General features: G+C 32.1%; 1 protein-coding gene across 1 annotated transcript in view; it reads right to left on the reverse strand.

The window, feature by feature from the left end:
* Positions 1–38: 38 nt before the first annotated feature.
* LOC126886332 (uncharacterized) overlaps positions 39–19,747 on the reverse strand; it is a 32,257-nt gene continuing 12,548 nt past the window's right edge. Inside the window, exons 6-10 of the mRNA XM_050653204.1 lie at positions 13,755–14,465; positions 10,159–10,309; positions 7,953–8,120; positions 6,627–6,766; positions 39–282 (exon numbers count right to left, since the gene is read on the reverse strand). Coding sequence (XP_050509161.1) covers positions 82–282; positions 6,627–6,766; positions 7,953–8,120; positions 10,159–10,309; positions 13,755–14,465 — 1,371 coding nt within the window. The 3' untranslated portion in view covers positions 39–81. The remainder of the gene's footprint in view (positions 283–6,626; positions 6,767–7,952; positions 8,121–10,158; positions 10,310–13,754; positions 14,466–19,747) is intronic.

Here is a 19,747-nt window from a genome sequence, read left to right on the forward strand (position 1 = left end):
AATGTAAAAATATAACAATATTAAATTTAAAACCAAAGTTAAGTATTCAAACAAGCAATATTTTTTTATTAAACATTTGTATTACAAAAGATCTTCTTTTAAGCTATATAGAGTGTACATAGGGTTCACTGGCCTCTTTTTCACCCATTCTTTAATACCCGGCTGAGCCAAAACATTGTTTTTTACTTTTTGTAAACTGGGATAGGAGTTAAAGCTATCTACACCTGTTCTATTCATAAGTGCTTCATAACTACAGGTAAATACAATATCTGCCCAGGATAACTAAAACAAAACATGATTTTACGAATTATTATCTATATGGGTCATTCCATTTCAAATCACACAATTTTGGAGCAAAAAAAAATTTGGACCTCCGATTTGTCTGAAAATTGGTATATATAGCTTCTGCGAGACGTAAAAATAAGATATTTAAAGTCAAAAAATCTTCTTCTTCTTTTTTTCTCAAAATGTTATTTTATGCGATTTTTCAGTGATTTGGTGTTATTTATACAAATTTGCATTTTCTATCGTAAAGTATCAATGGAAAACATAATATTTTAATAGAAGGGACTCAAAAATGTCATTATATGGCATTATAACAAGTTACTTTGATTCAAAACAAGCTTTTGATCAAATTTTATAGTATAGAAAACGTTAAAATACCGTTTTTTACATTTTTCTCCATTCCCAAAATTCATCATAATAGATTTGGCTGAAAATTTGCCCACAAATAGACAAAACATAGGACTTTAAGTGGTGAGAAGGATTTGAATTATATTACAATACCAAAAAAGTTACATGCAATATTATAGTCAAAAATATAGGCGTCTACTTGTAACAAAAATAAGAAAACTTCTGTTGGAGTGAAAGTAAAAAGAAAGATATACTCCAACAGAAGTAAGGAAAAAAAGGAAGAAAAGACTAGGTAGTAGTGGTGGCTCTTATGAAAATAAAAATGAAGGGGAAACAAAAAAAAATACTACTTATCACTCAATAGTTGTGTCTATATTGAAAATAGAAATGAAGGGGCTTCAGCGTTAAAGCCGAAGTAGGACAACAACAAAAAATACTACTTTGCAGTTGTACTGAAGAAAGGGGGATTAGAAGGGATAGAAGTAAAGTGGGAAGAGACAGAGGCAAACTGAATAGAGTTGGCTAGCTATAGATGCAAGAGAGCAACTTGACACTCAAGGATGGATACGGCTCGTTTGCATGCCTGTCGAAGAACAGTAGCTCTATATAGATAGTAATGATGACTAGAAGATGAAATAATAAAATAAGAATAATGTACTGAAAATGAATGGAGATGAATAATGACTAAAAACGAACAAAATAAATAAAACTAACTAATCATGGGCGCCATGAAAATGATCTTCGATCATTTTCCCAGGTATCTTACACTGCTTTCAAATATTAAATATATTAAACCTGTAATAATGAACATAAAGGAATAATAAAATAATTGATATTCAAAATAAATACATATTTATTAAAAATAACTACTAGATTTTTGACAATCTCTGAGTTACACAAAGTGTATATCATGTGACTCTAAAATGACATAAGTTATACAAGAAGCTATATATATTTTAAAGATAACAACAATAATGTTATCTGTTACAAACTTAAATACCTCTTACATATATATAGGGTACAAAATTACATAAGTCTTCTACCAAATGGTTATAGTACGCCTGCTACGCACAACTAAAGGAAACTGACAAAGATGAAAATACTACAAATAAATAGGCCCAAGCCTCACTAAGGGAAAATACAATAATGAGTAAATAAAGTTAAATATACAATTGACTAAAGTAGAAATGAAGTTGAGATGAATACCGACGATGACCTAAATTAACCGAACAAATGCAATAAAGCGAATAACAATAAAATATTTGGGAAACAAGCAAGTAATATTACAAAATAAATTTACCCGAATTACATAAACCAATATCAAAACAATAATAAAGTATTAAAAACCTAATTTTCTAGGCTTATTACCTTGTGCACAAGAAGTTACCGTAGATACAAAGTTTGGGAACCAAACAATCTAATATACAAATATGTTATAATAAAAACCAAAGTTAAGCTAAATTGAAAAGAAATATTACATTAACCAAATGTCTGAAATATAAACACTATAGTTACTCAAATCCACACAAACTTAAATGTTCCCAAACAAATCCCAAATGACTCCTAAAAGTCCGCTACTGCATCCCAAGATGAGCACCTGGACGGTACGAAATGGTACATCCTGTAGGTCCAGGTGTAGAATGAAAAGGAGCCGGAATGCCCCCAAATAGCTTGTTCCCAAAATTACTACCCATGATGACTTGTGGTTGGAAATTGTCCTACCTCTCCGATGGTACTGGGAGGTCTAAGTTTTCAAGGGAGTGGCATGAGACTCGATGATGTTGTATAGAAAACCCCATTGGAAGAATAATTATTTCTCCCAAATAATCCTCAATGGGTTGGAATGGAATTCACATTTTTCCTTTTTTTAAACTAGGTATTAACCGGTACTTGATCTAAATTTAGTCCCATGCCACTCTGAACAATTCCCAACTAAAAGTCAAAGCTCAGCTGAGTTTCTTTCCGACTGTCACAAGGACGGCCTCAGAACACGAAATACTATTGCTCGATAGGTGGCGTACATAGTACGTTCCATCACCGAAGTGTGACGTCACGTCAGAAGTCCTTTACGAGAAATTAGAGAATTTAAATGAGAGACCGAGGGAAAATAATTATAATAATAATTAAAGATCTAATTTCGTAACGTGACCGTTACATACTGTAAGTACAATTAACTCGAAAATATCGACCTCACGACAAAAATTGTTAAAAAGAAATTATAATAATTGTAAATACGATTTATTTGGAATAATTTCAGTTCCTACCATTTTTGTCGAAAAGTTATAAATGGCGGAGATATTGAGCAAAACAGGTTCTCCTTTAAAATCAAGATGGCGGCTAAAGTAAAGGAGGAATTCATTCGTAATTTTAAATTTAGGCTAACTGACTCCCCTAAAGATCAGAAAAATCAAATTTTGGGCAGCTCGGCATTCAAGGTCAAATGCTATCCCGACTGGACTAATATATACTTTTGAGTCTGATATTACTGTATGTAACTTTTTTGGTATTGTAATATAATTCAAATCCTTCTAACCACTTAAAGTCCTATCTTTTGGCTATCTGTGGGCAAATTTTCAGCCAAATCGATGATGATGTATTTTGGGAATGGAGGAAAATGTAAAAAACGGTATTTTAACGTTTTTTACACTATAAAATTTGATCAAAAACTTGTTTTGATTCAAAATAACTTGTTATAATGCCATATAATGACATTTTTGAGTCCTTTCTATTAAAATATTATCTTTTTCATTGATACTTTACGACAGAAAATGCAAATTTGTTTAAATAAACACCAAATCACTGTAAAATCGCATAAAATAACATTTTAAGAAAAAAAGAAGAAGAAGATTTTTTGACCTTAAATATCTTATTTTTACGTCCCGCAGAAGCTATATACCAGTTTTCAGACAAATCGGAGATCCAAAATTTTTTGCCTGAGTGATTTGACATGGAATGTACCATATACACTGCGATTATAAAACAAATAAAAAAGTACGAACCGCAGTAGGTACCTACGTAAGGAAATAAAGACAAATAAACAAAATACATGGTCGTTTCAAAACAAGAACGACGGTGAATAAGACGAAATATTACTAAACGATCATAACGTCGAAATGGTTAAAGCGTTTAATTATTTGGGAGCAACAATCACAAGTGACAACAAAATAGAACGAGAAGTTCAAACGCGAATAAAGGCTGGAAACAGATCGTTCTTTGAAATGCAACATTTAATGGAAGTCAAGACATCTATCACGGGGTGCAAAAATTCAGATATACAGGGTGTTTCATTGGAAAACGGAAATACTTTAATGGTGAATAGAGGTCACCAAGGCGGTTCGATATATACTAAATTTTTTGCCCTGTCGACTTTTATATCCGAGTTACAGGGTGTTTTATCGATTTTGCTAATTTCTTTCCTAAGCCATAACTTTAGAACCACCCTGTATATTTTTTTAATATTTGGTACACATATCTCTCATTAAAAACCCAAACGATTGACATACTAATCACAAAAAAAATCCAGGTCCGTATTAACAAAAAATTATAAAATAATTGTGACCTTAAAACAACACCCTGTATATTAAAATTTTGAAAATCTGTTTGCATAATTGAAAAGAGTACAAAAAACTAAGTCTAACAGTTCGCTTCGATTTTTCGGCCAGACAATTTTTTGACTGTAACTTTGAAATTATATTGAATTTTTTTAAGAACTCCGCATTAAAAAGTTGGTATTATTAACTTTTAATTATGAATTATTAAATTTATTGAATAAATACTTATTTTAAAATGAATCAATATTTATTTACCACATTGGAAAGACCCAATTATTAATCACAAGAAAAATCCAGGTCCGGATTAACAAAAAAACATAAAGTAATTGTGACCTTGAAACAACACCCTGTATATTGACATTTTCAAAAATTGTTTGCATATTTTAAAAGACCACAAAAATACGAGTTTATAGATTCACTTTGATTTTTTGTGCAAACATTTATTAATTTTAATTTTGGAATTAAATATATTCAAATTTTTAGAAACCCTGAAATTAATAAGCATAGGTTTTTAAAGCACTTTTATTAATAAATCATTCAAGTTAATGAATAAATACTAATTTTAAAAATAATCAGTTATTGTTTACAGCATTAGAAGGACTTACTTACTAATCACAAGAAAAATCCAGGTCCGTATTAACCACAAAATACAAAGTAATTCTGACCTTGAAAAAACACCCTGTATAATGAAATTTTTAAAATACGTTTGCACACCTGAAGAGAGCACGAAAAACTAAGTTTAATGTCCCGCTTTAATTTTTTGTGCAGACAATTTAATGACATGACTTTTGAAATTATATCGAAATTTTTATTATAAGTTCCCAGAGTCCTTAAAAATTTCGACATAATTTCAAAATTAAATTCATTAAATTGTCTGGCCAAAAAATTGAAGCTAACGAATAAACTTAGTTTTTTGTGCTCTTTTCATACCTATTTGCAAACGGATTTTAAAAATTTCAATATACGTGGTGTTGTTTCAAGGTTACAATTACTTTATATTGTTTTGTTAATCCGGTCCTGGATTTTTGTTGTGATTTGTAAGTGGGTCATTCGAATATCGTAAATAAGTATTGATTATTTTTAAAATGGATATTTATTTAATAACTTTAATAATTTATTGATAAAAGTGCTTTAAGAATCTGCTTTTTGTTTCAGTGTTCTTAAAATTATCAATATATTTAATTTCAAAATTAAAGTCATTAAATTTCCTTCACGAAAAATTAAAGCAAACCGATAAACTCAGATTTTTATGGCCTTATTTTCAAATGTGCAAACAAATTTTGAAAATTTCAATATACAGGGTATTGTTTCAAGGTTACAATTACTTTATATTGTTTTGTTAATCCGGACCTGGATTTTTCTTGTGATTAATAAATGGGTCGTTCCAATGTGGTAAATAAGTACTGATTAATTTGAAAATAAGTATTCATTCAATAGCTTTAATAATTTATAATTAAAAGTTAAGAATACCTTCTTTCTAATGCCAGAGTTCTTAAAAAATTCAATATAATTTTAAAATTAAAGTCGTAAAATTGTCTGGCCGAAAAATTGAAGGGAATGGTTAGACTTAGTTTTTTATGCTCTTTTCAAATATGAAAACAGATTTTCCGAATTTCAATATACAGGGTATTGTTTTAAGGTCACAATTACTTTATAATTTTTTGTTAATCCGGACCTGGATTTTTCTTATGATTAGCATGTCGGCCGTTTGGGTTTTGGGTGAGACACATGTGTACCAAGTATCAAAAAAATATACAGGGTGGTTCTAAAGTTATGGCTTGGGAAAGAAATTGGCAAAATCGATAAAACACCCTGTAACTCGGTTATAAAAGTCGGTAAGGCAAAAAATGTAGTATACCTAGAACCGCCTCGGTGACCTCTATTCACAATTAAAGTATTTCCGTTTCCCAATGAAACACCCTGTATAAGACCATAATACGACCAGCAGTCGCATATGGAAGCGAAACATGGACGCTAACAAAAAGAGAAAATTACTGATGTGGGACCGTAAAATCCTTTGAGTGATATATGGCCCTTGTAGAGACAGCGTGACAAACTAATGGAGGCGCAGACACAATGATAAGTTCGGAAAGGAAAATCTAGTCAGATATATAAAGGCAAATAGACTAAAATGGGCAGGGCATGTGATACGCAGTAAGAACAATCGCCCTATAAACAATGTATTTTGGGAAAGACCAGATGGGAGAAGGTCTGTAGAACGACCTAGAAAAGGTGGAAAAATACAATCAAAGAAGTCTGGAGAAAGTGGTAGTGAGACAATGGAAAATAGTGGCACAGGACCGACAAGCATGGAAGGCAATAGTAAACGCGGCAAAGACTTGAAGAGTTGTAACGCCAATGATGATGATGATTTGAACAAAACTTGTTTACAGGTGAATTTAATTTTTTGAATAATTTAATTGGATTGAAAGAATTTATTACCCTAGGCAATGCAATGTATCCACCATGTTTTTGTGCATACTCTTCAAGTTTTTCAAGGAAAAGGGACAGGGTTTGTTTAAATTTATTTTCTTTTTCTTGCTTTTTTGCTACATCGGTTTCTCGTTTAGCTTCATAGGCAACTACAAAAAAAAAATAGATTTTTAGTAATAAAATTAGGGAATACTGCTTTTAACCTTAATTACGTATTCGCGGTGTGCAAGTACTTGGAACTGAATTGAGAAACGATCGTGCGCGAATAGCGGAGAAATATTGCAACTTTCTTAAATTATTCATATTGTCAATTGAAATTGTCAAATTGACGTACATTTCATATCTACTGTTATTGAAGAAGAAAAATTATATGTTGCTCCACAATGTTGATATGATATGCAATTATTATATAAAGGTAAATTTAATTAATTGTATTTTGCTTGCAGTACTGTATTTTAAAAACTAATTTTATTTACTAAATACAATTGTTTACGTTTTACGTAACATAACCTGAATCTTATTTTTTCTTCTTATTATTTTTTTGGACTAAGGCCTTGACAATTATCCAGTAACCAGGACTAATATAATTGGCCAATATAATTAAAAGTGCGAATAAAGTTGCAGAGCGTAGAAATAGGTGTCGCTTTGCCGAACTTGCATGGTCCCAATAATATTCGCGATTGAAACGGAATATAGAGGGCAGGTCGAATGCAAGAAAATGGCCGATATAAATGGTATAAACAAACATTCAATTGAGGAACAGAACAATACCGATTTGATTTAAAATATTTTAATGTACTCATAATGCTGAAATTTACTAAAAATTTCTTAATAATGACCAAATTCCATTCAAATCAACAATTTTCTGGTTTGTTTATACCACTTATAGTAGTTTAAATTTATTCCACCAGATGTCAGCTACTTTGTTTTTCATCGCGAATTAGGTACAATTTATTCGCATGGGTTATGCATTAGATCTAAACAGTAGTTGAGAGCGATGTCGTTACCAGCAACGAACGAGATGTCTATTTGGTTAAATGTTTGAATACTTTTGGATAACAATTACTTGTATAATGGCTTAAATTATTCATTAATTTAATTAATAGCATTATTTTTTCACTATCTATATATTCACTGATTACAATAATTTATATACTATACAATAAGAACTAAGAATCGAGAAAAGAGAAAAAGTGATCAGGTGATTTTAATAATATACTGTTAATATGGAACGAGTAGTTACATTTTGAACAGCTTTGACAAGTAAAATCGTTGTTTACATGCAGTGCATGCCTTATTGGAATTTATAATAGTGTAGGTATTCTGTGTACTTACGATTGCCCAAATCAACAAGTGTTTCTACAGCAACATCAATTGCAAGATTTTCTGTCGCGTCACTTCCTGATAAGTTTACGATTGAAGCTAAATATCTACAAATCGGAATGCAATGCGGAATTTGCTTTCCATCAATTTCCAGAACTGGAACCTGGCCCAAAGGCGTAGCTAAAATAATTATAAAAAATTATATTCTCAAGAACTGAAGATAATAAAATAATTAATAGAGTAAATAGTAAAGAAGTTACAGTAGTTAATCCATAAAGATAAAAATCTTGTATTTCAATCTTCTATCTCAAATTGAAGCTGCAGCTTATTTACTTTGAAAAGCCACAAGAAAACTGAAATGGACGCAAGAACATAAGCCATCCATTAAAGATGATGCCAATATAGGTACCAGGGCTAGTAATGTTGTTAAACACAAAGTTGATCTATTTTGTAAGCACCTTCAAAACGTATTTTCGCCAGATCCTTCTACTTATTCAACAGAGAAAGCAACAAGTTTAACCGTTTAACCAAACTTCTTATACCATTGATTAATAATTACAGGAGGAATATTTATAATCAATGCTTATACTTAGCACCGTTTGAAATAAACATGCCTCATAAAAAATCTGCAGCAAACCAATAATTAAAATGAACCAACATAAAAAAATAGTACTTATATGGCAGAATGAATTGGTACCAGAAGAGTGGCTAAAGGAAATAATATGTCCCTTGCATAAAAAGGGTGATCAACTGGATTGTAAGAACTAAAGAGGCATTATTCTATTAGCATCTGCGTATAAAATCTTCGGAAATGTATTGTTTGAGAGACTTAAACATTTTATAAAGGATATTGTTGTTCAATATCAATGCGGATTTACTGCTGGAATGTCAACTCTACATCAAATTCAAGCACATAAGCAGATTCTAGAAAAGTCACTAGATATATACCTTAGATACATAGGTACCGTCAACTAGAATATCTTGACCCTTTTATGAGGAATGAACAGAGATTTAGTTCTTAGTTGCTTAGTTGCAACTCATTCTTCCGAGCAAGGTATTTTTAAAGAGAGGACCAAGGAGAAGAGGAATATTTTGGCTTCAAAACCTGAGGAGAAAGTACTTCAATACATCTACAAGCGGACTTTTCCGAACAGCAGCAAGCAAAGTTAGGATAGCCGTGCTGATCGTCAAGGCACGGTAAGAAGAAGAAGAAATACCAAAAGATATTGCTGATCTACTTTCTTTGAAATATTTCAGGCAATCGATAAGTTTTGGCATACAGGACTTCAAATGAAACCAAAAAACGTTCCCATCCTATCCAAATTTCTAGCTATTAAATTCCTGCCTGAAAAATTCACTTCCTGTTGAAACAAGGAGCTAAGTACACTAATACATATCCTATATCATTATCAATGGTGCTACAGCTCTATGAAAGAGCCTCGACCTTCCCAAGTCTATTACGACAGTCAGTCCTATCCATTGCCAACGCGTTGCCAGTTTGCTGCGCCTATTTTTCTCCCATCTTCATCTACACCATCCTTCCATCTAAGTTTTGGCCTACCCCTATTTCTACCTCCCACAGGTTGTGACATAAGGATTCTTCTAGGAGGGTTGTTATGCTGTGATCTTCCTAGATGTCCTGCCCATCTTAGTCTTCCTATTCTTATAAGAGATACTACGTCTCCACCAAATATGTTTATATCTGTGATATACCTCGTAGTTGTACCTCCTCCTCCAAATACCATTTTCACAGATGCCACCGAATATTCCTCTCAGGATCCTTCGTTCAAATAATATATATCCTAATATATTCAGTTATTCCCACTCCAAATACAGTGGAACCCCGATAAGTCGGCCCCGATAACCCGGAAGTCCGGCTAACCCGGACCGATTTTCATCAGGCAAGAAAAGCATTTTTTCAGTTTGACTGAGTTTTTAGCAAGAAATGAACAATACTGTATACAACTGTACGTAATTTAGATGTACTGTGCATATTATGTATTTCATGTTCCTGCAATTATAATGAAGTTTATCTGTAAGTCGTATACTGTATTTTATTCATTTTTACCATATTCTCCGGCTATCCCAGATTTTCGATAACCCGGATAGGTCGCGGTTCCGATTAATCCGACTTATCGAGGTTCCACTGTAGTAAATTTTATAATTCTACTGTTTTTCAGAATAAATAAGGAAAACTTATCAAGATTGTTTAACTTACTTGGTTTAATTTTGGACCAATCTTCATTAGAAATACGTTCATCAATGAAAGGGATCTGTCCATAACTCAACATCATTCGAATAGGTTCTCCTCTTCCAGCTATGTCAAAATATCGGACTTTGTAGGTAGGCATCTCTAGATCTAGATTGCAATTTTTTTAACGTAATGTAAGTACTCTAAGGTCTGTAATGGTAATGTAACTAACTACTGTACCTATTTCAGTAGGAAGATAACCACTGATTATGTAAGAAATAGCAATTTACGATGGTGTCAAGAGCAATGAACGGAACGACAATATTTGAGCAATATCAAGAGCAATGAACGGAAGCACAAGCTGGTGTCTATCGGTGTGAAGGCCAGTAGACTGATTTCTGAAATGTGGTGTGGGTAATATGATACCTATATCATTTTGGTAACTTAAAAAAGTAACATGCTTTATGTTATCAAGTGATATTGATAATTGTTGTTTAGAACTAACCAGAAGCAAAAAATAATTACTGTAATATACATTTATTCATGATAGACCAGATGTTTGTAAGATAATAAAAAACCCATTTTAAATATTTAGTAAGTTTTAAATTAAGTACACAAAATAAACACATTTGTACATGGCCATGTATAGAGAATGCCAGATGGCAGGATCCCTAAACAAATTTTGGCGTGGCCAGGGCCGTCTTAACCCGGGGGTGCAAGGGGTGCGAGGCACCAGGGCGCCAAGTCCAAAGAGCGCAAGTCGAACACTTGCTAGGCTCAAACTTGCACTTGTCCTTAAAAAACTACAAATAACAAACATGTACAAGTGCATTTTCAGAATTTTTTACAAAGGCTATTAATGCTTACTATACCTACGATATACAAATTTGAATATGAAACCCATTTAGATTATTCCGACATAATTTCAAGAAAGTGACGCGTACACTATTTTAAGTAGTAATATATACTAGATAAATTAAGATTATTTCTAACAGAACATGGACCAGTGCAAATCAAAAGATCTAAGTATCCTGTAGATAGCAATAACCGGTCCTTTGCAGATATCTATTATACAAAAAGTTGAAAAAATAAACTAACTTATCAAACGAGATTGTCTTGCATATTCTGTATCTAATAGTGATTCTGTATTTTGTTTTTACTGTAAGCTTTTCAATGCCAATGTTACTGCTTTTAATACCCACATTGGTTTCAAAGACTGGATACATTTCGAGAAATTTAAAAGACACGAGAAAAGTTCTGGTCACTTAATTTCAGTAAAAAAAATTTTTAGGTCTAAAAAGACTTAACTACTATTAGACAACCATACAATAGACTCTGTCAATCAAGCAGCAGTTGAACGCAAAAGAAAAAGGTGGACGGCGGTTATAGAAAGAACATTTTAAGCACACCAAATTTACCGTTATGAGGAACCAGTCAAAGGTTGTATGAATCGGATAACGGTAACTTTTAATTAATAGAATATATTTCCAATTTTGATAATACGCTGTCAGAACACATTGCACGAATTCAAAGTGTTCAGCATCGTATTCCCCATTATCTTGGACACAGAGCCGTGCGGTACATCTTTTCAATATGATGCAAGTCTTCGAAATACCGCCCCTTAAATATTATTAAAACTTAACTTTTATTTTTATTAAGGGGGTAGACGCAAAATCTTTTTTGCGCCTAAGGGGGTCTAAGGGAATCCAATGCTATTTAAATGCATTCATTTTTTTCGAATCCTGAGAAAAATAATATTTTAAAAAAATTTAAATAATAAAAAATTCAACACAAAATTTAAATGCAGAATAAAAGAAAACATTACTACCGAGGGCCGAAAGTCCCTTAGGCCTTAGAATAAACAAAAAGTTTTTTTTAATGAATTATTTGAAATTAAAAATCACACTAAATTTTCTCTTTTTTTCACCTTTGTAGCTATCATGTAATCTTTCATTCTGCGTTTAAATTTTTCAAAAATAGTTATTAGTTTTCTCAGGATTCGAAAAAAATGAATCAATTTAAATAACATTATAACAAGATTTTGCACCTACACCCTTAAATGAAACTACACAAAACGAACGAAAACTTTTATTTTAAAAACAAAACATACTTTAAATTAAATGAAATACATGTAGTATAGTATAGTATGTACCCTTCTGACTTTAATTTTTGACAAACTGGTCAATGAGATTGGTGTAGTCTATAGTGGGCATAGATAGGTGTAGCAGCTAGTGAGAACTCTATTGAAATAAGTGCTAAATTGTTTGGTTTTGTTTGTCTTATGGAGCTTCGTAAATAGTTTTTAATAATTTTTAATTTTAAAAAATGTCTTACTTCCCTAACTACCCAGATAGGGAGTGTTAATAAAATTCTTAGTGATACAACTACATTCGGGTATAAAGAAATTAGGTCATTTTAGAAGATATAGTTCAAAACCTCTAAAGGTACCATTTGGTATATATCACGCAATTCTTCTAGAAGATCGTTTGTCTCTATATCAGATTCCTTTTCTATTGAAAGTATTGATTGAAGATTCATACTATATTTTTCTAGTGTTTCATCATCAATTTCCTTCAATTTGAAAATATCAAATCTTTATTGTGAGTTTCTAGAAGCGAAAATCGATCAATCAAAGAATTAACGGCAATGTCTAAAATATAGATGAACAAAAGAGTTCGTCGACAGATTTTTCGTAATCAAATAAACGCTTGGTTCTCCTGGCTCGAATTTAATTTTCACCTGGAAATTCGGAACTTATAGATATTAAGATTTTCTCCAATTTCTTTAAATTTTTATTTGGTCATTAGCCATATTGTCTGTAACGTTTCATTTTTTCTATAGTTTCTGACATTTTTACACAATCTGACAATTTTTTTTTATTTTACTGATTATGCCGCCCCCCTTGTGATGCCGCCTGATGCGACTGCCTCGCCGCATCATAGCACGACACGGCCCTGCTTGGACATAATAATAATTTAAAATGAATTGATAAAGTGTAATTGGTGAAAAAATTAAATGCACAATTATTGTTGTGTTTTTAAAACAATCTAAATAATATTCTATAATTTTAGATTGCACACCTGATATTTCACTCAAGGAACTATTATTGTGTTTAGGTTCGTTTATCTCTTATTAGAGTAGGGAAAATTTTACACTTCCAATTCTCCCTACTCTAAGGTTTATCTCAATTCGTCAACAAAGCTTACCGAAGTTAGATTTGCATTGTTAGTTGCATTTTTTAGGTTTTTTACTGGTTACTGATAGTTGTTACTACCGGACAAGGATTAGCAAATTATTTGTTAGAATTTTTGAAATGAATGAATATTGATTTAGATGATTTACAAGGCCAAGGGTATGATAATGGGGCAAATACGAGAGAGAAAAAATACTAGCCTTCAAAAAAAATTACAAAAAAAACTAGTGCATGGAAATAGATCTGATATAGATGGTGAAGATCTATTCCATGAGTTAGAATTGTAACCAATATTTTTTATAAATAAAGACACAACTCCACTCGATATTTTAAGTTATATTATACTCTAAATTAGAGTTTCTTATAAATGAAGATATTTTATTGTGTCTTGGTCTTGACTTGATATTCAGTTATTATATAATAAATTAACTCTGCGAGATGTAGAAAAAAACTTCTCCAAAACTCTTTGCGGATCGACCTCGACAACGCGATGTATATTGAGCGAAGCTAATCCGTTCAGCCGATCTTCAGACATTGTTGACCTGAGGTAAGTCTTGAGGCGACGCAATGTTGAAAAGGAGCGTTCATTCGTTGCTGTCGTTACAGGCAGAACTGCCAAAATGCGAAGCATTTGATGTACATTTGGAAACGCATCTCCATTGCACACATCGAGTGCTTCAAGCGAATTTTTAACGTTCTTTCCGGCGATGCGTTGACGCCAAAGTTTGACTTCGTCTACCCAGATGTCACGGGAATCATCCCGCAAAATTGAAGAGTATGGTTCAAACAGTTGAGCGCAGGATTCTTCATTGAGATTCTTCATTTTGTTGGGGAAGAGGCAAGCAAAGTTTGATAAAATTTTGCGGTGATTCAAAAATCGATCTTGTATATGGGTCAGAAACAAATCAATGTATGGGATGTAAATCGTTATGCGAAAATAATCTTGAACTGAATCAGTTTGTACGTTGGAGCGTTGAGTCTGTTTTGACGCGAGCCTTGGTTTCCGCAGTTCGATGTCGTATTTTGCGCTGATTTCGCTCACGGTTTTGAAAATTCCTCTGAAGTCCTTTTCGGCGTTTTCTCTTCTTTCAAGCAGGACTTGTTTCGCAGCATCAGCCAGTTCGATAGCCTCGCCAAGATCCTGGTTTTCGGTCAGTTCGAGTCAGTTGTATCGATACTATGGAAACCTACACGGAGGAGAGGAATCGAGATAGGACGACCTTGAAATTTGTGTACACTATTTTAAATATGAGTGCCAAGAAAGCTTACACTAAAAGAACTTTCTTCGTACCGGGATTTATATCGAGTTATCGTTCCGTTAAAAAATTCAAAAGGGAACTTAACGAAGTTAATAGACTTTTTTTATAATGATTTGTCTTTATGTTATTTATAACGTTCATGGATTATATTCGTTTGTATGTTATTTCGTTCGGTGTAAATAAAATTTGTGTATTATCTACCTATTATTGGTTTTTATTTTAACATTTTAACCTGAAAATGATAGTGATAATCGGAGGATCTTGAAAGTTTTTCTGTCGAAACAATGCATTTTTTGAGACAAAATATTTCACAAAAATTAACATTAATTTTATAAAAGTCAGACTGTCGGTCTGTAGTTAATTTACATATTATATTTTTATTAACTAAATTTAAACATCAGTTAGCCCACAAACGATGCTTTGCGTTTCCACTCCTTCTTACAGGTCTCCATAATCGATACTCTCGATGGTTGCATTCACAATGACACTGATAATAGGAGGTAAAAAAGGCGGGAAAATTCAAAAAAAACGTGCACAAGATCGAGAAAGTTGAGAATGTCGAAACAAAAATTGACAACAAAATATTTATTATCATGTCGGTTTGACTTTCGTAGAATAAGGACTATTGCTAGTGGAAAATTATGTGGAAAAATTCTCGATGGGGGGGAAGCCCCCCCCCCCCCTGCGCACGGGCCTGACTCTAATAATTTACTTCTGTTTTCCCAAATCTTTCTACATGTCTAAGGATATATTTAACACTTCCAGTAACACTAGCTGAAGGAAAAAGGTCTTTTTCTAAACTTAAATTGACCAAAAATTATCTGCGCTCAACAATGGTTCAGGGTCAATACAGATTAACAAACCTGTCCTTAACAAGTATAGAAAAGCACATAAATTAGATATCACCGTAGTTGACCGAAGTAATAAAACTTTTGGCAACTTAAAAGCTAGAAAAGTTGACTTTGATAAATAGTGTTAAATGATTGATCTTGTTTAAATACTGAAACCATGTTTTTTAATATACATGGTGTCCAGAAACTCTACCGACAAACGAAGGCAGAAGATTCTTAAGATAATTCTAAGACAGGGATGTTCACAAAAAAATTAAAAAGTCATTTCAAACATGTAAAACGATTAAGAAACACCCTAGGAATAATTGTCCAAAATTTCAACAAAATTGAAAAAGCCTTTCTATAAAAAATCTTTATTAGAAATCTAGCATTATTTTAAATTTCAAGAACGCTTCTCTATTGGCTTGACGTCACTAGTTGCATACCCCAAGCGCGCGCGCCATTCTCATAGTGTTACTGTTTACCTGTTTGACGTTTCAGGTCATTTTATTTTGTTCTCTTCTTGTTTTATCAGGGTTAAAGTGGAGTTTTATAGTGAATTTGTTTAGTTTAAAGTGGATAGACTGTTTGTAAGGACATATTTTGGGTTTTACAAAAATAAACAAATAAAATGGAAGAAGGTTTTCAGAAAGCCGATTCGTATAAACTACCGACTGTAGTGTAGATGTAACAATGGTGTATGATTTATTGGCATCTTGTAAAACAATAAATCTACCACAGCTTTACTGAGTGTATATTCCATATAATTTTCCATATGTCTTCTTTAAGCTAAAAAAAATAAATGCTTAATACTCCACAAAAAAAAATAGAGAAAGTTGTATGCATGCATTGTACGCATGCATATTGTATACATACATTGCCTGGTTATTACTTTACCTTAGTTAGGTGTATTAAAAATATTTTTATTCTTCTTCATGTGCCTTGTCCGTTGTGGACAAGAACAGAAAAGAAACGCCGTGGAGGCGTTTCTGAATAACTCGATCGATTTTTGTCCAAATCATTGGCGTAAGTTTTTAAGTCATGAGTGTCTTTTCTTCCGGGTCCGCGTTTGCTCCCTATTTTACCTTGCGTTATCAGTTGGAGTATGCGATATTTATCATACCTCATGATATGACCAAAATATTTAAGATTTCGTTTCTTAATTGTAAAAGAGATTTCATTTTGTTTTCCCATTCGACGCAATACCTGTACGTTGGTGTGGGTCGCCCATGATATTTTGAGGATACGTGGGTACACCCACATCTCGAATGCCTCTAGCTTTTTCATTAATGTTTCCATTATTGTCCAGGCCTCTGCGCCATATAGCAAGACCGGAAATAATAACATTTTAGCAGCCGCATTTTTAGTGGGAGAGATATTATGTCGCAATGGGTGAAAATATTTCTCATGCATGTTGTTAAACGTTGCTATGTCCTTTTCAACTCTAGATCTTATTTCGGTTGTTTCGTATTTCGAGTTGACAACTGTTCCAAGGTAAAAAATATTTTTGAACTTGGGTATTATACATTTTCATTTCAACCAATTTTTTCACTAAATTATTAATGATTTTAATATAATATAAAGTCATACCTACATCCACATGTAGTTATTTCAAGGTTTACTTTTACTGTATGTATTATTAGAATCCCGTTTTTAGGAATATCCCAGTTTAAGGAATACAAATTTGAGGTCCCGAAACTTTTTCATTTACTCTTTAAGGGGTAGGTGCAAAATCTTGTTCCAATGCTATTTAAATTCATTCATTTTTTTCGAATCCTGAGAAAACTAATAAGTATTTTTTAAAAATGTAAATGCAGAAAGAACAATTACATTATTACCAAGGGCCGAAAGTCTCTGGAAAACTTCTATAATGTTTATTTTATTAAGTTAGTTCTTTAAGTTAGTTATTTTAAGTTCTAGCTGCAACAAACCATTTCTTTTTCTGTTTTAAATTGGCTGGAACGGTAATAAAAATCTTGTCAGAACTGTTTTTTGATGTATTTACACACCCAGGAACAAAACACCACTTATTTGGCTTTATTTTTAATAATTAAATACGTAAAAACCTGCGCACATTCAAATACACTGAGTAAAAAAGTATACAAAACTAGTCGTCGATCAAAGACGTTACGACTGCTGACGTCACAGACCGTAGCCTCGCTGCAGGGTACCGTTTTTCTAGCCTCCAAGAAAATCAACATTATGAACTCATTTATCTTAAAAAATATACATTTTTAAACAGTTTTATGATTGTTACGTTTTTATATACCTTGTAATCTATTGAATTTAACTATATTTAAAAATTAGTGAACATCCCTATTTAACCCTATTCACTTAGTTCGAAAATGCTTCCTAGAGGAGCTAGAGCTCTTTGAAGATGGCGTCTTGTAATGACTTTTTCTTAAATACCTCCAGAACGCTTCTATTTAGAAAAACAAAAATTGGTACTCTTATTCATTTTCCAGAGATAAATCTATTCAATTCATTGCGAATTTTTAGTACCGACCATAGGCGTCCGTTTTGGGCAGGGCAACAGTTATTTTATCGCATAACTTTTTTGTCTTTAATTTTTAAGCATTTTTGACACTGTATTATTAAATTGTGAGGTATTCTAGTACTAAAACGTACTCTTGTTTTAAGCCGGTAGGACACACCGTTTTCTAGAAAAATCGATTTGAAAATTTTTCGTTCTTTGAATTTAAAAAAAAAAATCAAAAAAAAACCTATTTAGAAAGACGAAAACTCCAGAGATCTACCAGGACCTACATATTATCGATAAACGATACAATGGAATGAGACAAGGAAGTATTTCGGATGCACTTTGGATTTATTATTTTATTATCCAGTTTTTAGTAATACTTTTATAATACACATTTTAACAGTACCTAACACAACCAAAAAATTAAACAATGACACATGTACATTTTAGCTGTGCTCTTGGGAGGTAAAATATCTAAATATAAAAATATCTTAAAAAAATATAGAGTTCACATTATTGCACTCATATTTGCCAAGATTAGGTATAAAAATGTTTCCATAAGTATTAGACAAATAAACGATAAGGTCCTGAAACATATTTATGCTTTATCTAAATCTTTAAAAACAATACACTTATGACTACCTACGTAAATTGATGAAATGTAAAAAAAATTACGATTAAATCATTTTTATACCCCTCCCTCATTAGCTTAACTTTTTGTGTAACATAAACAAGAATATTTAAAAAAATTAATCAAAATTAACATTTAAGCTAAGTTAAAAAAAATAAGAAGAATTAAAAAAAATTATAAATTAGGTAGGATAACTAGGATAAGGAATATTAAGTATAGGAAAATTTATTGTAAAATAAATGAACAAAATCGGTGTATTGGCGAATGAGCCTTAAAGCCGTAGCCATAATATGACTTTTATTTTATATTTAATATAACTCCAAGAAAAAAAAATAAATAAACATAATAATGCTTAAATACACTGATTTTTTTGCATTGGCATCTTCTTTATCTAAAAACGTTAGATTTATTAATATGTTGGAACAAATGGTCATCAAATTTGTTCCAACATATTAATACTGATTTTTTGATTTGTCGAATCGAAAGCAATATTAGTAGGTATACAAAATATACCTACTCTGTATTAGTAGGTAGCAAATTTAGTGCTTTTGCCTCGTTAGTTAAATTTTGACTTGGTTTTGAAGTGACTGAAAGTTAGTCTACAACCAAAGACGTAGTTTCTTCTTATTTTTTTCTTCTTTGATTATATAAGCAATTATGCATGCTCATTGGCGGGTTGTTGCTTCTATGGAAGATTATTGTCACTCTATCTTTTATACGGTCAGCCGATACTTCTATCACTTGGTGATTTGCCCTATCTTTCTTCTTCTCATCAGTAACACATCGTAGATTAAATATAAACAGATCTTAGGTCGATGTAAATTTTTCAAGATTATCTTCCCCCAGAAATTTTTAAAAATGTTAATAAAATGTAAAGCGTATTATGAGCATTAATTTAGAGAAAGTGGGATAGACCGAGAGGAAAAGATATAAAAGAGCGAGAGAGAGAATTAGAGAGCTGGAGGGAGATAGAGGAGCGATAGAGAAAGAGAGAGAGAGAGAGAGAGAGAGAGAGAGAGAGATAGATAGAGAGAGAGAGAGAGAGGGAGATAATAAATGGAAGAAATAAGTAGCTCTTTTATTTCACTAAATTTCACGTTTCTATATGGATTTCATATTTTCATATTTCATATAAACTCATTGATATTTTTACGCAGTATGCTAGATGATAGCTATATAAAAGGATGAGCGTGCTAATAACCGACAAAATAGCGCAAAAGATGG

The sequence above is a fragment of the Diabrotica virgifera genome, chromosome 6, assembly GCF_917563875.1.
Source record: "Diabrotica virgifera virgifera chromosome 6, PGI_DIABVI_V3a".
Classification (NCBI taxonomy): Eukaryota; Metazoa; Arthropoda; class Insecta; order Coleoptera; family Chrysomelidae; genus Diabrotica; species Diabrotica virgifera.